The 13545-nt window shown below is 47.7% G+C and overlaps 1 protein-coding gene across 1 annotated transcript in view; it reads left to right on the top strand.

Moving 5' to 3' along the window:
- Positions 1-443: 443 nt before the first annotated feature.
- GLRX3 (glutaredoxin 3) overlaps positions 444-13545 on the top strand; it is a 28810-nt gene continuing 15708 nt past the window's right edge. The window contains exons 1-3 of the mRNA XM_044659187.1: positions 444-610; positions 2487-2595; positions 13432-13506. Of these exons, the coding sequence (XP_044515122.1) occupies positions 453-610; positions 2487-2595; positions 13432-13506 (342 nt within the window). The 5' untranslated portion in view covers positions 444-452. The remainder of the gene's footprint in view (positions 611-2486; positions 2596-13431; positions 13507-13545) is intronic.

Raw genomic sequence — 13545 nt, 5'->3', positions numbered from 1 at the left:
CCTCCCCATCTGCTTCCGGGTGGCCCAATTATAACCCCTTCTATAGTCAAGGGGCGGGGCGGAGGGGGAAGAGGGCGGGGCCTCTCGTGACCTCTTGCTCAGTCTTCCCTTCCTCTTGCTCTGCCCCCCGAGACCCAATGGCGGCCTTTCCTTGAGCTGGGAGGGACGGGAGGGTCTTAGAGGCGGAAGAGGCGGGGTTCCCTCCCCTTCTCTAGACTCTCCAATCTCAGCGTTTCCCGAGGTCGGAGGCGTGGTCTCTCGGGCTCTCTCGGTCTTAGCCGCTCTCGTGCTTCACTTCCCAATTGCGCAGTCGCAGCTCGGCGTTCGGCGTGGTTGCCTGGTCGGAGGTGGAGCCAGGGGCGGAGCTAGGGCCGGCGCTTGTTTGCTCTTCCCTGACGGCGGTGGCGTCAGCGTCCGGGCGCGCGGGCGACGGGCGTCGGGCGTCTGGCAGCATGGCGGCCGGGGCGGCGGCAGCGGCGGCCGAGGTAGCAGCGGGTGTCGGGGCCAGACCCGCACCCGGGCCGGGGCCCGAGGCCAGAACCCATTCTGGGGCTCTGTTGGAGGTTGCGTCCCGAGCGCAGTTCGACGAGCTGCTGCGCCTCCGGGCCAGGTACGGGCGGCCCATTTCTCAAAAGGGAAACTGAGGCAGGGCCCGGGCGTGTGGGAGTCCGAGGCGCTCAGGCCTCCAGGAAGATTGACTGAGGTCCAAGCCTGCGGAGTGATCTCCCATCCAGGCCATTGCCGCAGCTCTGCCCGCCGCGGACTGGGAACTCACTCTCTGGGCCTCACTTTCTCCCTGCTGGCCCTGGGGGGAGGGGGAGGTTCAGTGCGGTCCAAGTAGGAGAGGCCCTAGGTCGGGGACCTTACTGCCTGCCAGGACCTCGGTCCCCCTATTTTCCGGGGCCCCAGCTTACACTCTACCCCGCCACGATCTTGGGGCCCACTGCGGGGAGGGGGGCTAAGGATGGGGAAGTCAGCTTCCGAGGCCTCCCCTCACTCTCTTTTCTGCGGTGGGGGGAGGGATGGGCGGAAGTACCCCAGGCTGCCCTGGCCTCTCCCGGCCCGGACTCAGCTTCGGGATCACTCCGGCAGAGGACTCTGCATTGGTTAAACGAGGCGGCTCTAGTTCTGCTCAGTGGCTTCACCTCCTTGTACAGAGGAGGACACTGAGTCCCCAGCACCCTCTCGGGCTCGTTTAGACTCTGTGGAGAGGCCGCTGATTTGGGAGTCTCCAGGCCCAGCCCAGCCCAGATTTGGCGTCCTCAGTGTGTGGGGTTTGAAAAGGGGCTGGGGTGGTGCTGGTGATGCAGATGGACTTGGCCGGGGTCCACAGGGTCAGGGGTGGAGAGGTAGAGTGAAGGAGGCCCCTCCCCCAGTGGGGACTTTTTGCCTTCACCCTTGTCCAGGGCATCCCCAGCCTGGCTGGGTAAGTGCAGGGAGGAGCCATTCCTGATGCTCCATGCCACTGCTGGGGGGCTTGTTCTAAAAGTTTGTGTTGAAGCCTGGAAGAGCTCCAGGCCTGTCCTCTTGGAAACAATGATACCAGTGAAGCCCTCTTGCGAAGGGCGGCTCTATACAATGTTTCCAAGAGGAAGAGCCTGGGCAGGTGTCTCCTTCTCCCAGGAGCCCAGGATCCTCTTTTTCCTTCCAAAAGATGGCCCTGGAGGCTCTCCAACATCAGGCCCTCCTTGGTGACCCTCTTCCAGGGCCAAGGTCTCTAGCAGGGAAGACTTGGTGAGGGTGAGCCACACGGAGAGCTCCCCCGGGCCTTCCTCTTCTTCTCTTTTCTGGCCTTCCATTGCCAGGATTAAGGAGCTCCTTTTGTCCCTCCGCCCGGTCCAACCTCAGCGTGGTCAACCTCAGCGTGGTCAACCTCAGTGTTCTTCCTCCAGCTTGCCTTTGTGATGGTCCCAGCCCCAGTAGGAGATTCTGGGGAGGAGGGAGCGCATCCTGACTCCCTGCCCTTTTCACTGTTGGGCTCTGCAGCTCCCTCCTGTTTGTACTTTCCCTGGTGCCTCTTTCCTGCAGTACTCTCCCTTCTCTTCATCTTTTGGTCTCCCTGGCTTCCTTCCACCTCTTATGACAAGCTTGCTGAACTGCCTTCATGCACTTTGGAGCCTTCCCTGAGATTTCCTCTGACTCTAGCCTGTTAGTTCTTCTGTACATAGTTGTTTGCCAATGGCTCCTCCATTAGACTGGGAGCTCCCACAGAGCAGGGCCTGGCTTTTTGGCAGACTTGGCATTGAGTGTGGCTGAAGTGCTTGCAGAGGGGCAGGGGATAAGGCCGGGAAGTCAGGAAGACCTGAGTTCAAATGTGGCCTCAGATATCTCCTAGCTTGGTGACCCTGGGCAAGTCCCTTAACCCTGTTTGCCTTAAAAAAAAATGCTGAGAAGCAGTAGTTAGCTTGAACTGTATCTGCATTTGGATAAGTATCTTAAAAAAATTCAAACACTTTAATAAATAGTAAAAATGTCTTGCTTTACAGGTCCCTCGTTGTCATCCATTTTTGGGCACCGTGGGCTCCCCAGTGCCTCCAGATGAACGATGTCATGGTGGAATTAGCCAAGGAGCACCCCCAAGTTGCATTCGTGAAGGTATCGCCCGTTTTTTATCTTTCTTTTCTTTTTGCCCATTAGTTTCCTTTTATGGAGGAGATTGATAGATGACCTCCGGTTCAGAGAGCCAGATCCACTTCTCCCCTACCTCTTAGCACCTGTTTGTTTTCCACACTAACTTTTCTTTATCCCCTGACTGGAGCTACTACAGTTTGGGGAATCATACAACAGGTAACCTACAGGCCCTTGTCATTAAGGACGTGGTCATTTGGGCAGCAAATTGACCTCCATGACTATCCTTTGCTTAAACTAAGGGCAGTGTTTACCAGGTCTCAGCCGAGTTGGGTGTGGTGAGGGGGTAGAGCTGGGTAAGCTGTTTAGATTGTCTTCAGTCCCAGGGGGCTCCTGCAGCCCTGGGGGGGGGGAGGGGGAGATGATCAGAGTAGTACATCTTGCTGGATTGTTGTGAGATCCAATTAATTAGTATCTCTAAAGTACTTTGCAAACCTCTCAGTGCTGTGTAGCCACCTCCTTCTCCCTCCTCTTCTTCCCTTGTCCCCCAGGGGGCCCTCCTGGGTAGAGGCTGGCTTCTTGGGGGAGGGTTGGGAATGGATTAAAGACCGCACCCTCTGGCCAGCAGAAGGGTTGCCTGGAGTTAAAATATTAATGGAGCTGAGGGTCAGCCATTGTGAAGCAGGTGAAAAGGCTGATTCTGGGGAGAAATGTTTATGCTTTGAGTTCAGTTCTCTGAGAGGAGGTGAGCCAATCGATCCCCTTCTCATCCCCTCAAGCTTGGGTGGGGGGGGTGGAATGTCAATTCAGAATTCTTTGGGAATTCTCTGCTCTTCATTTTTTACTAACTGATTGTTTTTCCTCTAAGATAAAAAGAGTCACAATTAAAGTTAGCTTAATACAGTCCTGTGGTGATAAGTCATACACATCAGTGCTACTGGTCAAAGCAGCTCCCCCATCCCCATTTTGAGAATTTTGGACAGACTCAGTCTAAGTAGAATGTGATTTGGAGATTCATTGAGAAGAAATCTCAAAGCATCAGAGAGCTTCCTACACAGGGTTCAAGGGCTTAGTTTGAGCTGCTGCTGTCAGGCTCCCTTATTGCCTTCTAATTCGATACACAGTGCTCCGTTTGGCATTCAGAGTGCTCCCTTGCCTTGGAGTCTTAGCCCCAACTCATACTCCTTGATTCAGTCACACCCGCTTCCAAGTGACTTCCTTGAATAAGACGCCCATTTCTTGATCCTGTTTGTCCATTCTCTCTGGCTGGCCCCCAGCCCTGTAATGCTCTGCCTCCTCCCCAAGCTCCTCAGTTTCCTTGAAGTCTCACCTCACATCCTGCCTTCTACAGGAAGCCTGGTGCTGGCTCTCTGTCAGTTCTCTCCTATTTTTCTCTTGCACAGGGCTTGCTCTGTGTCTCTTGGCTTGCTTCACATGAGGGCAAGGACTGCCTTTTGTTGCTTGGCACAAAACAGGTGCTTAATAAACATTTGATGCTATCTGTAGCTGTCCGGCTGTCTATCTGTTTCCCTTTGCCTTTCAGCTTGGTACAGGGAAACCCAATGAATACAGATTAGAGATGCCCTGCTCTTTTTCTGTATTCTGTGGAGCAAACTGAATTCTGACAAGCAGCTACAAAGCTACAGTTGGTATCCACAGTCTTCATTAAAGGGAATGAGCTCCTAAAAGCTTTGGTAGGAATGGGGACCCGGGCAATGAAAGAGATCATGGGACCCGAGGACATAACCCTGCGATGTCCCATAGCCACACTAGGAGGGGGAACCTCAGGAGCATGTGTTTAGCCTGTGATAAAAGCTAATGATTACAAGTGAGATTAATGATTAATTGTTTCAATCCTGGGATTAATCAAGATGAAGGTAATTGTTCTAAGTCAGTTTGGATCGGAATCGAGTTACTGGCTTAAGTAACTGCTCCTGTCTGCTTGCCTGCCCGCCCGCCTGCTCGCCCGCCCGCCTGCCCATTGGCCCCATGATTTATTTAGAATGAATACAGAGTTACCTTGTGCTGTGCTAGCTGTGAGATTTCAGGTTGTTAAGGCGCTTAAGTGACTCAGGCAGCCAAGAACGCTGACCCTTTATCTTCATGTCGATCACCCGATCGAGCTCCGGCTAAGGTGGCCATCTCCAGTCATTCCACTCATTCCTTCAGGTGTCTTTCAGGATTCAAGATTTTCCTAAAATTCTCCATTTGCATTAATTTTTCTTTAATCGAGAGCTGTTGGGGCAGATTGTAACCCAAGTGGTATTTGGTATCCCATGGGAGTGAGCGTGTGCAGTGCAATCTTTTTGAGAGACAGTCTGCATTTCCTAGTCAGAGAGACCAGAGAGGCAAAGTGAACACACATTAATGCAAGTCATTTGAAAACAATCCTCTCTTCTTTTTTAAAAAAAAAAAAACCCTTGCCTTCTGTCTTAGAATCAATAGTATGAAGTCTAAGGCAGAAGAACACTAAGGGCTGGGCAGTGGGGGTTAAGCGACTTATCCAGGGTCACCCAGCCAGGTGACTGAGCTAGGCTTAGGAGATCATGCTTCTTCCTCTGCCCTCACCATATAACTTCTCAGGCTCTTTACCTCCAAATACAGAACAGTTGTCCTCTAGGATGGGACATAAACTTCCAAAATGCTCTTTTAAATTGTTAAAATATTTGAATCAACTTTGAGCTTGAATTTGGTATTTTTACTAAAAAATGTTTCAAGTTTAAATGAATTTCCAGTCATTCCTGACTAGCCCTGAAGGCCAGTGACATTTGCTTTAGTCTTTGTGAGTGGAATGACTGTACAGCTGGGTGATCCTGGGGTAGAAGGACTATGGCTGAGCTTTCTCATTTGTGAAATGTCCGTCACATTTCCCTGACTCCTCGTGAAATGCTCTGTAGTGCTAGATTGGGGCCTCACCTTTAGGATGGATCATTCTGCCTTGACCCTTCATGAGAAGACAGAAGCTTTCTTAACCTAGGCCCCTTGTGCTGTGCCAATGGGTGTTCAAACCGGAGAAGGGGAAGGAAGAAAGACACAGGCCGAGAGTGGAGCTGCTGCTGCCACTACAGTGGCCTTTGAGTGAGAAGTGACTCCTTTGTGCCACTTGGTCCTCCCTCCTGCCAAGAGTAAGGACATGGGGCAGCTGGGTAGCTCAGTGAATAGAGAGCCAGGCCCAGAGACGGGAGGTCCCAGGTTAATATCTGGCCTCAGACACTTCCTAGCTGGGTGACCCTGGGCAAGTCACTGAACCCCCATCACCTATCCCTTACTGTTCTGCCTTGGAAACAATACACAGTATTGATCCTAAGATGGAAGGCAAGGGAATAAAAAAGAAAAAGAGCAAGGATACAAGATGGCAGTGCCTTGAAGGTACGAGGAGACATCTGTCATGAGTATGGGAAGGGTGGAGGCTAGAAATTGGATTTCTTCACTAGCCTCTCTGAGCAGTTGAAGGCACCATCTTATTTCTTTTAGACTTTTGACAGAAATCTAATAATTACAGACCCAAATAAATGTACTTGAGCAAGGAGTGAACTGAGGAGATGAACTCTGAGGTCCAGAAGATGATTTTAGGAGCTCCTAGAAAATGAGCAGTGCCCACCCATCAGGTTGGCTAAAATAACTGAGTGTGAACTGTGAATTGCTTGAACCATTTGGAATTGTGTCCTAGTCATAAAACTGTGTATACCCTTAGACTCAGGATTACTATTGCTGAGTCTGTTTCCCAGGGAGACGAGGGAAAAAGAAGAACTTACGTGTTTTAAAATAGTTTTAAAAGAGCAGCTCTCTTTAATTGAAGGGATGCCCATCAGTTGGGGAATGGCTGGACAAAATGTGGCATATGGTTGTGATGGAATACTACTGGGCCTTAAGAAACGATAAGCTGGCTAAGTTTAAGAAAATTTGGAACACACTACATGGGATAAAGAAGAGTGAAATGAGTAGAACCAAGAGAACATTCTATAGCTATAGATTTACTACTTAAAAAAATAACTCGTGAATACCACTTCCAGAGAAACTGAGAAGTCAGCATGAAAGGCATACTTCTACATATACATTACTGTTTGATGAATGATGCCTTCTGTGGTGGGAGGAGGCTGAGATACCTGGAGATAAATTCTCTTAAAAACAAAGAAGAAAGAAAATGAGGAGTGAATGAATCAGGGTGATGCCTCCTGGAGTCAGTGAGTCTCAGCATTCATCAAAAATGGAAGAAAAGAAAGATTTAGGGACCTGCACAGATGAGGTCACGTCCACAATTCTGCATGAGGACTGGATGCAGAGTCCCTTTCCTGCTTGAGAGGTGGAAGGGCAGAAGGAAACCTCCTTGTTCCTGAGGTGTTGGAAGAGGCATTTTTTGAGAAGTGCCTTTGGGAAAATGTAGAAGAAACAGGATGTGAAGAAGCCGAGGAAGATGCAAGCCTTTTGGATGGAAGAATGTCCCTTCTAAAGAAAAAGGCCTTCTAAACTGGTTTGAAAACTCTTCCAGGGGAGTTAGGTGACTCAGTGCATAGAGAGCCAGGCATGGAGATGGAAGGCTCTAGGTTCAAATCTGGCCTCAGGCACTTCCTAGCTGTGTGACCTTGGACAAGTCATTGAACCCCCATTGCCTTGCCCTTACAGCTCTTCTGTCTTAGAACCAATACACAGTAGTGATTCTAAGATAGAAGGTAAGAGGTTAAAAAACAAAACAACTCTTTCTGCAGAGGGTGGTGGTTCTGGCTTCTCTGAGCAGGACACATCATGCTGTGCCGCAGTGGTACAGATGCCATCGTGAAAGAGGGCATCTCTAGGAATGAGACAAGCTTTGCGGTCTCAAATGCTGAATCATCGGGGAGTTTGCAGATTCCAGTGTGTATCTGGGATGGGATGTCCAGCCTGGGGACCATGAGATGATATCTGTGGTGTCTTGGGCAGGAGAGACATTCCTTCCAGGACATGTGACTCCATTGGTCTGCTGGTGACTGAAGCTGGGTGTGGGGCTGGCTAAGAAGATGGCATTAGGAGAAGAAGCAGTGCTTAAGAGAAGGACCTGCTCTGATTTCCCCCAGGATGGGTGGCTCCCATAAGACTCTGCTAGAGGCCAGGGATGTTGGGGAGAGGAGGGTGGCGGCCCTGGAGCCAGCGAGCTAGAGGCTTGGTGTCTGTTTGGCTTGGAAGCAGCTCTCCCAGGCTTGCTGATCTGGAGGTGCAAGGCATGATTTGGGCTGGGTCTTGGGGAAGTAGAGTCAAGGACAAAAACCTGAGTCTTTCCTCCAGTGGTTTCTGTACCAGAAGGAAAGAGGGAGGAAATTGCTGACCACTTGGCCCGATGAAGGCAAAAAATCAACAGCACAGGTTGTTTGTGCCGAGCTGGACTGGTGCTGAGTGTGGCTAATACAGAGCCTTTGTCTGGAGAGCTATCCCAGTGGCTTCCTGGGGAGAGTGACCGAGGAAGGACATGAGGAACGGGAGGTGATAAGTCGTCCACTGTCTTCGAATCAGTGCTTTTGGGGAGGAAAACCTGTGAATCAGATGGGAGTAGAACCAGGAGCCTGAGTCAAGCCAAGCGCCATGCTGGTTAGTGGCTGAGAGGTGCCAGGAGGTCCAGGGGGCTGAGTGCTGGGAATGTCAAGAGAACAATTTTGTTTTACTGAGGAAATCAGAAACCTCAGTGGTTGGTTTCATTTCAGTCACGTTTGACTCTGTGTCTGTAGTTGGGGTTTTCTTGGCAAAGATACTGGAGAGGTTTGTCATTTCCTTCTCCAGCTCATTTCATAGATGAGGAATCTGAGACAAATGAGTGAAGTGATTTGCCCAATAGAAGTCACCTCGCTGACCCTTGAAGTGAGATTTGAACCCAGGTCTCACCCAACTCCAGGACTAGTGCCCAACTAGTGCCCTTTCCATCTAACTAGATTGTATCTCTTGGAATAGTCAGATCAAGGTTTTTCTATTTTTTTTTTAAAGGGTAAGTGGATTTGTGTGTCTGTAGGAGTGGGGCAGAAGTGAGTAATGCCAAGGGCTTGGCTATTAGAGCAACAAGGAACCCTGGTGAGGCAGAAGGCTCCCTACTCTCTGGAGATATAAAGAGAAGAGAGGAGGGGGCTTGAGAGACAAAGGACGGCCTTTCCTCATCCAATGGGTGCTGAGAATCTGATTGACTTGGGATTTCAGGTCTCACTTGAACCTCTACTCTGGGAGCTTGGGATCCAGTGTTGATCTCCCCATTTGGGGGTTGAGGAAATGGAGATTCCAAGAGCTTAAGTGACTTCTTGGGTTCCCCTCAGCTTGCAAGCATCAAAAGTAGGTTGAGCCCAGATTTTCCTGACTTGAAGCTGATCTCCTCCCCACTGTTCCGTGTGGCTTGTCTTTAGCGTCAGGACTGAGAACAGAAGAAACTGAGGCCAGAGTCAGGGTGATGGCCTGAGAGAAGGGGAAGAAGGACATGGAGGGGTTGGCAAGAACAGAAGAGACATGAGGGAGAGGGAGCAGAGAGGACAGGCTGTGATGATCAGAGAGGAATTGGGGATCATGAAAGTGAACAGTTTCGGGGTTGCCAAGTTCTTAGTGTGACTTAGCAGCAGACCCCTGAAGCTGACAGCTGACTGGTGTCCTGGGAGTTGAGGAAATTGAACTAAGATGTGAGGGTGTTCGGAGGGTCATTCTGGTCAGTTGAGGAAGGAGAGAGGAGGACTTGCTTTTCTGCAGGTGCTGATGGAAGCCGGAAAAAAGGTCTATGAAGTGGCTGCCCCTTCTCATTTTCCTCTCTTTCTGTGAGCCCAGTTTCTTAGAAGGGTCTGCCTTAAACAGCAGTCATACTTCCTGATCCTTAATGAGGGGATGGCCACGTTGCCTTTCCCACTGGGAAGGAAAAGGAAGGAGAGAGCCAGAAATGAGCTGAAGAACACGAACACCTCAACTCTTCTTTCATTGAAGTGTGAAAGAGGATTCTTGGCTTCCTGCAGAAATCTTCCTTTTCTTTGGGAGTACCAATGGCCTTTTTCTTGAAGAGATCGTAGATGTGGCACCTAGGCCAAGCCAAGTGTTTCCTGGTCAGGGAGATAGGAGCAGCAGGCTCCATGGCAGCCAGGAAGGAAGGCCCCCTTTGAGAAAGCAGAAGACAGATCAGCCATCACACATTCACAGACAAGTGGGCCACCATGGAGCCTTCAGGTTTTATAGCTGCTATTGGCTGGCTAGCCGCATTTATTTGGTTTTTGGTCTTAGGTTTTCCTCTTTAATTATCGATTACTTTCTACAATAAAATTTAGATTTTTAACAATTATGGTAAAAAAGTAATTGGTTGTGACAACTAGGTGGCTCCGTAGATAAGTACCAGGCCTAGAGATGAGAGGTCCTTGGTTCAAATTTTGCCTCAGATATTTCCTAGCTGGGTGACCTGGGTGTCACTTAATCTCAGTTGCTTAGCCCTTAATGTTGCTCTTCTGTCTTGGAACCATACTTAAATAGTGATTCTAAGAAAGAAGATAAGGGTTAAAAAAAAATAGTAATTGAGTTGGCCTAAGCTTTCTTGTAACTAAAATGTCTTTTTAAGGAGTCTTTGTGATCTGAACCTTGTTAAATAAGGATGTGTTTGAGCAGAAAGAATTCTAAGCAAATGACTGGTTAGTATAGTTCAGGTCTAATTAATTGGAAAAATATAAAAAAAAATTTTATTTTACTATTTTTAAAGTAGACAAAAATATTTGTTATTACTGAGAAGAAGGTACCCTTGGTGTTAAAGTGCTTAATGGGGTGCTGTGTACATTTTGGAAACCTGAGAATCAGAAGTGATGCTTCCCTTCTCTGATGTTGATTTTAATTTCCAGCGTTTCTTTGAACTCATTTGCTGGTCTTTCAAGGGTTGTAGAGGAGCTTCTTGCTGCAGAACACCTTGTATCGAAGTTAATTTGGGGGCATTTCCTAATGGCTTTTCTTTTCCTTTAATGCTTTTGGGAGAGGAGGCCGATTGTTTTCTGTCTACTTGATTGTTTTAAGAAAACAAACTTTATTTTCAATTCCATTATTTACATAAAGAAATAATGCTAAGGAAAATCAATGAATAAACATGAAAGCCAAAAAAAATGCTAATCTTTGGAAAGACTGAAATCTAAGTGATATTGGAATAATTCTTGAATAAATGTACTCTCTTGGAGGGGGATGGTTTTTGTAATTTGTCCTAAAGTCTGTTCTTTGTATCTTTCATAGCCTTTTATTAATTAACCTAGAAAGCTTGGTTTTCAAGAAAGAGAGTGAAAAAAGAAAATACAGAAATTAGGTTACACAGGAAACTCCGAAAGTCAATCAGTGTCCACTGTTTGCTCTCTGAAAGAGACTTAAGGATATCAGTCTTTCTGGACTCCCAGGGGGTGTCCTAGGACATGGAATCATGAGGCTAGAAGCATTAATGTAACAGCAGGGCAATGTCTCCTTGCTCACGTCTAGTTCCTGATCAGAATTTGGATGAATCACTTTGTCCTGAACACATTAGAATATGTTTGACTCACTCCACCCCGAGCCACCCCTCCTGCCACAGGACTTCTGCTGTGTGTCTCTTCTGACACATGAACTCCTCCCTTGTGCCTGGAAGTGATGGAGGCACAGCTTTCGAGCTGGAATTGGACCACAGAGTCTAATTAACACATTTTGTAGAAGAGAAACTAAGGGGGGGGGGAGGTTTAGGCTCATGCCCAGGTCACGCTGTTTGCCATTAAGTGGTCAGATGGCAACTCTGGCTCTCCAGACTCTGTGCCACACTAAATGCTGTTGAGAGTATGGTGGATCCATACCTTTGCCATGATTTCTCCATTCACAGGCAGGGTGGCATGTCCCCACTGGGAGGCCTTGCTTTTTGTCTTTGTGGTGGTGTTGCTTCCATGGCTGTGCTTCCCCTGGTCTTTCTTGGGGCTTAATTATATTGCATTGTCAAGGCAGCAAAGTGATTCAGTGTTTTGAGAGCCAGTCATAGAGACAGGAGTTCCTGAGTTCAAATGTGCCCTTGGACACTTCTAGCTGTGACCCTGGGCAAGTCACTTAACCCCCATTGCCTAGTCCTTACTGCTCTTTTGCCTTGGAACTGATAGAGTATTGGAAGGAAAGGGTTAAAAAAAATTCGATCTCCTCTCTATTCTCATAAGTTCAGCTATTTTATTCCCCATTGGCCCAGATACCTCCTCGGTTTCTAATTCTTTGTCACAATAAAATGAGCCACCATAATTTTTTTTTTTTTTTTTTTTTTTTTGCGAGGAGGTAAATAGGGGTTCTTTTCCTCTTTCTGGGTCAAGAGGTAAACACATTTGGGCAACTTTTGGGGCATAATTCCAGCTTTCCTTTTAGAATCGGTTGCACCAGTTCTCATTACCAGCAGTAAACTGGTGTGCCTCGCTTCCTGTAGTCTCTAACATTTGTCTAGGTGTTAAATTTGGGGGGGGGGGGGGGGGGGGGGGGAGAATTCTCTTGTAACTTGTAACTGAGTGCAATGGTTGTTCCCTCAAGGAGCTGCCTTTGCCTCTGCTGGAGCAGATGGGTTGTTGGGAGTTGTTTGGTCACTCCGTTCAGTATCCATGAAATATGGTGGTGTGGCAGGGAGGATTCAGAAACTCTAGAAGCCACTCGTGGGTCTCATGAAGGTTGTCTCAATTGCACGAAGCCCGTATTCTCAGCAGCCACCTTTGCCATTTGTTCTCCCTGCCTTAGCCCTGCTGCCGCCTCATCTCAGTTTTTGAGTTCTAGTCATTAGTTACCTTGATTTAGTGATATGAAATTCATCAAGATTTTGATTTTCAGAAGTCCAAAATCAAGCCTCTATTGATTCACCCAGAAACAATAAAATACTTGTAGAAGAGTCAGAAAACCCAGGAGTGTGCAAGGTAAAAGAGGCAACCGAAGATGAATGACTCTTCTTTCCCGATTACATATTGAGGTTCATTAAAAGAAATGTAATCTGACGGGGTAAGGCTTCAGATAAAAATAGTGTTTTAACCCAGAAAATCTGTCATTTTCTCACCAAAAAAATGAGTGTATAGTTAAAAAAACAACTTTTAACAATATAATTTATCAATAAAATTTATTTCCTACAGGTATAATATGAATTCAAGCTTTTATTGGTTTCAAAAAGTTTAAATTAAATTGACAGTCCTCTGAGGGAAAAATATAATGTACTTGAGTTCTTCTCAAAGCAGAGCATTGATAAACTTCAACATAAAGTAGTTTGCTGTGGTTGGATTCCAATTTAGAAATTATGGTGCCAAATATAGTTCTGCGGCCACGTTTCAGAGAGCCTCATATTATAGATCACTGGGACCTCAACGGAATCATCCAGCGCTATGCTACAGGCTTCTTCTTTCATGGAGTGGACAGTGAGTGAGATGCGGGAATGGACTTCCTGGCAGGTTGCCTCACAAGTTGCCTGCTGACTGTCCAGTGGCCTTGCAGGAGTTAAAAGTAAAATGTATCAGACATCAATAGTTTATTGGAGAAATACTCCTTTTGCTTCATAATTTGCAGAAGGCTGCAGCTGTCAGTCATGATGTACTGCCTCTCGGAATTAGTCAATAGAGCAAACAGGAAGAATTGCTGTGGGCAGAAAATAAGCACTGTAATCATGACATAACTGGGGTCAGTGATTTATGGATTTCAATATAGTAGGAGCTGCATATGATTGAAAATTTACGAGGTCACTAGTGCACCGAGAGCCTGCGGGCAGCTTTGAAATGTGCAACAAAATAAAACCCTCTGAACCTGTTTTGACACTGCGCAGCACTGCGAGCCTCATTTACATGTAAATGTGTCGTAAACTTTTGCACCAAACTCTTAGGACTCTGCTGTGAGATGGAAGCCCTCTAATGATCCTCTAATGATCCGTCTGGCCTTCTTTTCTAGTTGGAAGCTGAAGCTGTTCCTGAAGTGTCTGAGAAATATGAAATCAGTTCTGTCCCAACCTTCCTGTTCTTTCAGGTAAGACGAAGGCCAGCCACGTCAGAGGCCTAACTCCAG

Source organism: Gracilinanus agilis, chromosome 2, assembly GCF_016433145.1.
Source record: "Gracilinanus agilis isolate LMUSP501 chromosome 2, AgileGrace, whole genome shotgun sequence".
Lineage (NCBI taxonomy): Eukaryota > Metazoa > Chordata > Mammalia > Didelphimorphia > Didelphidae > Gracilinanus > Gracilinanus agilis.
Note: the sequence above shows the minus strand (reverse complement) of the source record. Positions and strands in the feature narration are given on the sequence as shown.